Source organism: Phytophthora cinnamomi, assembly GCF_018691715.1.
Source record: "Phytophthora cinnamomi strain GKB4 chromosome Unknown Contig29, whole genome shotgun sequence".
Taxonomy (NCBI): Eukaryota; Oomycota; class Peronosporomycetes; order Peronosporales; family Peronosporaceae; genus Phytophthora; species Phytophthora cinnamomi.
Window position 1 is genome coordinate 74,746 of NW_027150962.1, and position 3,597 is coordinate 78,342.

The 3,597-nt window shown below is 56.9% G+C and overlaps 2 protein-coding genes across 2 annotated transcripts; one reads left to right on the plus strand and one right to left on the minus strand.

Moving 5' to 3' along the window:
- Positions 1-552: 552 nt before the first annotated feature.
- IUM83_09908 (uncharacterized protein) lies at positions 553-849 on the minus strand (the record flags this gene model as incomplete). Its single annotated transcript, XM_067934383.1, has 1 exon — positions 553-849. The coding sequence occupies one exon, from the start codon at positions 847-849 to the stop codon at positions 553-555; it is 297 nt and encodes a 98-aa protein (XP_067793400.1).
- A 709-nt stretch (positions 850-1,558) lies between these two features.
- On the plus strand, positions 1,559-3,229 carry IUM83_09909 (gamma-glutamyltransferase; the record flags this gene model as incomplete). Its single annotated transcript, XM_067934384.1, has 1 exon — positions 1,559-3,229. One exon carries the CDS (start codon positions 1,559-1,561, stop codon positions 3,227-3,229), a length of 1,671 nt encoding a protein of 556 aa, XP_067793401.1.
- Positions 3,230-3,597: the final 368 nt, after the last annotated feature.

A 3,597-nucleotide genomic window follows, 5' to 3' on the forward strand; every position in this document is an offset into this window, starting at 1 on the left:
AATCAAGTGGCAAGGCTTGCCTGAGGACGAAAGCACTTGGCTCCGTGAACGTGACGTGAAGCACGTCGTGCATTGGCGAAAACTACTAGCTGACTTCAAAGACCGACAGCGTGTTCGTCAGCTTTAGCGGGGAAGGATGTTGTATTTTCCTCCTCTGTTCGACGATCGAAGAATTACTCGACACAAATGATGACTTCAATGTGATCTACCGCTGGACCGGACTGCGCATATTCAAGTATGTACCCTGTAGGTGCAATGGGTAACAATCTATTTGTATGAGTAGCTAGACTCCTACATGTCCTGGCAGTGCTGAAGGTTTTCTCGCTTCCTTAGCAGGCTCCAAACAAAAATGAATCATTCTCACATTTACTCTCAAGTCCACAAGTCTCCTCCACTCCCCACCCTCAACGACTTCCTCGTATTTCGTACTCTTCCAAGCTCACCAACCTTCGCCTCTCCGCACCCCGGCAAGTTGCACTCGGCCGGCTGAGCCCCGAGGAGTGCAACACATTGCGTGTGGCCGCCCATTTGGTGTACTGGGTTTCCGTCGGGCTACCAGCTGGACCGGATCACCGCTAGCATCATGTCGCCGTTGTAGCCGAACCACCTGGCCTCTTGCCCTGGAGGCAAAATGAATACTTTGTACCCCTGCGACTCCATCTCCAAGGCCACGCCGGCGCGCGACTGGTTCTGTCGCCCTTTGACTAAATACTCGCGGAATTGCTCGTACTCTTGGGCGTCTGCTGTCGAATCCGGAGTCAGCTCCATCACAACTCGATTGACGCTGGGGCGGTCGAGCTTCAAGAACTCCCGGAACTTGTTCAGCCGCGCCAGCTGCACCACGTTCATAGCTGGCGGCCTGCATGCAGTTGAGCACGGGCGGACTAGACGTTATTCTATGTGAAGGTCAGTTACAGTTACATGTACATGACTCAGTCAGGCGTGGTTGAAGGCCGTCGAGAGCGGTGCAGCTTGGCAGTAGCACTTGTGCACTCCGCTTCTTCTCAGCTGGATGACTGGGTATTTCCTCGGCTGGCAACAGCACATGCACACACAGAATAGAGCTTATACAAACGTGATGTTCCACAATAAAAGCAACATATTTTCACTAATGCTACATGGCAGCCGTACCATCCTGACAGTGTGGGAGTTCGGCATCTCCTCGTCCTTGGCCCGGTGCTGAAGTCGCTTGATGCCGAGCCGGCAAGTTTTCAGTCCGACGCCCCAGCAAAACGCCTCGAACCAATATTTCCAACGGCCTCGAACCATCCGCGGTACCTTCTCGGACATCCGCTGCAAGTCGGGTGTCATCAAGCAATCATGAAGGTGGCAGTTGATTGATTAGTGACCCCCGACTTGCATAGTGCCCCCATGCTGGTTGAAGTGATCTGTCATGTGGACCACATAGCTGATCAAAGCGCATACCACACACACGCCCTTGAAGTCTCTGGCCAACCGCCAACGCATCAGCCTCCCACGTCACTCTTTTGCGTGTCAACTTGCTCCATTCTCTCAATCTCCCACCCAGCGCAACAGGCCAAGGCAATACATAGCAGCAATGGTCTCCATTGGCACGCGCTCCCCCGTGTACGGCCTTCACGGCATGGTGTCATGCTCGCAGCCGCTGGCGTCCGAGATCGGGCTGCGCGTCTTGAAGCGCGGCGGCAACGCCGTGGACGCCGCCATCGCGATCGCCGCGGCGCTCAACGTCACGGAGCCGTGCTCCACGGGCGTGGGAGGCGACTGCTTCCTGCTCTTCTTCGACGCCAAGACCAAGCAGGTCCGCGGCCTCAACGGCAGTGGCCGCAGTCCCGCCGCTCTCACGGCGGAACAGGCCATCAAAGACCTCGGGCAGGACGCTAGGGTAATCCCCAGCGGCCACGGCCATGCTGTCACGGTACCCGGAACTGTTGCAGGCTGGGTGGATGCAGTGGAGGCCTGGGGATCGTTGAGTCTCGGGGAGATCCTGGCCCCCGCCATCGAGTTGGCTCGGGAAGGGTTTCCTGTGAGCCCCTTGACGGCGGCCAGTTGGGAGCGTGGCAAGTTCCAATTGCTGCGGGGGCCCAATGCTGCCGAGTTGCTGAATGCTGACGGGGAAGCCCCAAAAGCGGGGGAGATTTTCAAGAATGAAAATCTGGCTGTGTGCTTTGAAGAGGTCGTGGCGAAGGGCAAGAAGGCTTTCTACGACGACGGACGCATTGCACAGGCCATTGTGAGCATGGTGAGGGAGAAAGGAGGCGTGATGACCATTGAGGATCTCAAGAACCACAAGTCGACGTTCGTCACGCCGATCAGCACGAGGTTCCAGGGGGCTGACGTGCACGAGATCCCACCCAATGGACAGGGGATCACTGCGCTGCTAGCGTTGAACATTCTGTCCCAGCTTACGAAGGACGGGGGGTTGCCCGCGAAGGGGAGTGCTGAAGAGGTGCATCTACAGATTGAAGCGCTGCGTCTTGCTTTTGCGGACGCCAAGTGGTTTGTGAGCGACATGGAGCACAACACGTCGCTGCCGGTGAAGGAGTTGCTGAGTGAAGGCTACGCGAAGAAGCGCGCAGCGTTGGTGAACCGGAAAAAGGCGGTGATCGATCCCAAGCACGGAAGCCCCGAGCTCAGCTGCGATACTGTGAGTTTCCAGGTTATCGATGGCCAGGGCAACGCTGTGTCCATGGTGAACAGTAACTACGAAGGGTTTGGAACGGGTCTTGTGCCTAAGGGCTGCGGCTTCACACTGCAGAACCGTGGATGCAACTTCGAGCTGCACGGTGCCAAGGTGGGGCACCCGAATGCGCTGGCTCCGAGTAAGCGACCGTACCACACGATCATCCCCGGACTCTCGACGTTTGCCGACTCGGGCGAGCTGCACTCGAGTTTCTCCGTCATGGGAGGCTTCATGCAGCCTCAGGGTCACGTCCAGGTGCTCAGTCACATGCTGCTACACGGGATGAACCCGCAGGAAGCGCTGGACGCTCCTCGCTTCAGCATCGACGTTGACCGTCCGACGAAGCCTGGCAGGAGCGACGGTGGCAGCTCCGTTCTGGTGGAAACGGATCTCGGCTCCGACGTGATCGCAGCGCTGCGTGACGAATTCGGCCACAACATTCAAGAGGTGGAGGGGCTGAAGCGATCGACTTTCGGTCGCGGCCAGGTCATCCTTCGTGACCCGAAGACTGGAGTGCTTTGTGCTGGCTCTGATGGACGAGCTGACGGCTGCGCTATGGGCTGGTGAGGTGTAGGTCGAGGTTGATATGTGAATTGTGTCTAAAGGCGCGTGTCTTCAAAACCATTGCCAAGCTAAAGAAAGATAACCGCGTTTATTCATGCTTGCACGTATTGACTATTTATGCTTATGCTTGTGCTTGAGCAAGCTAAGGCTTTGACGGACTCAACACGGCCTCGTCGGCTAACTTTTCGACCGAGCTCGAATCGCACAGATGATGATCGCGCGGCTTCTCGATGGCTATGATGCCGCTGCAAGTAAGGGGGAAGCTGCAAACCCATGTGACGCACCGTCGACGAAGTCTACACGCTCAAGTTCGACCAGATCAGCGACCGCAGTCTCAGCACGACCTCCACTGGCACAGGTATCTCCAGTTT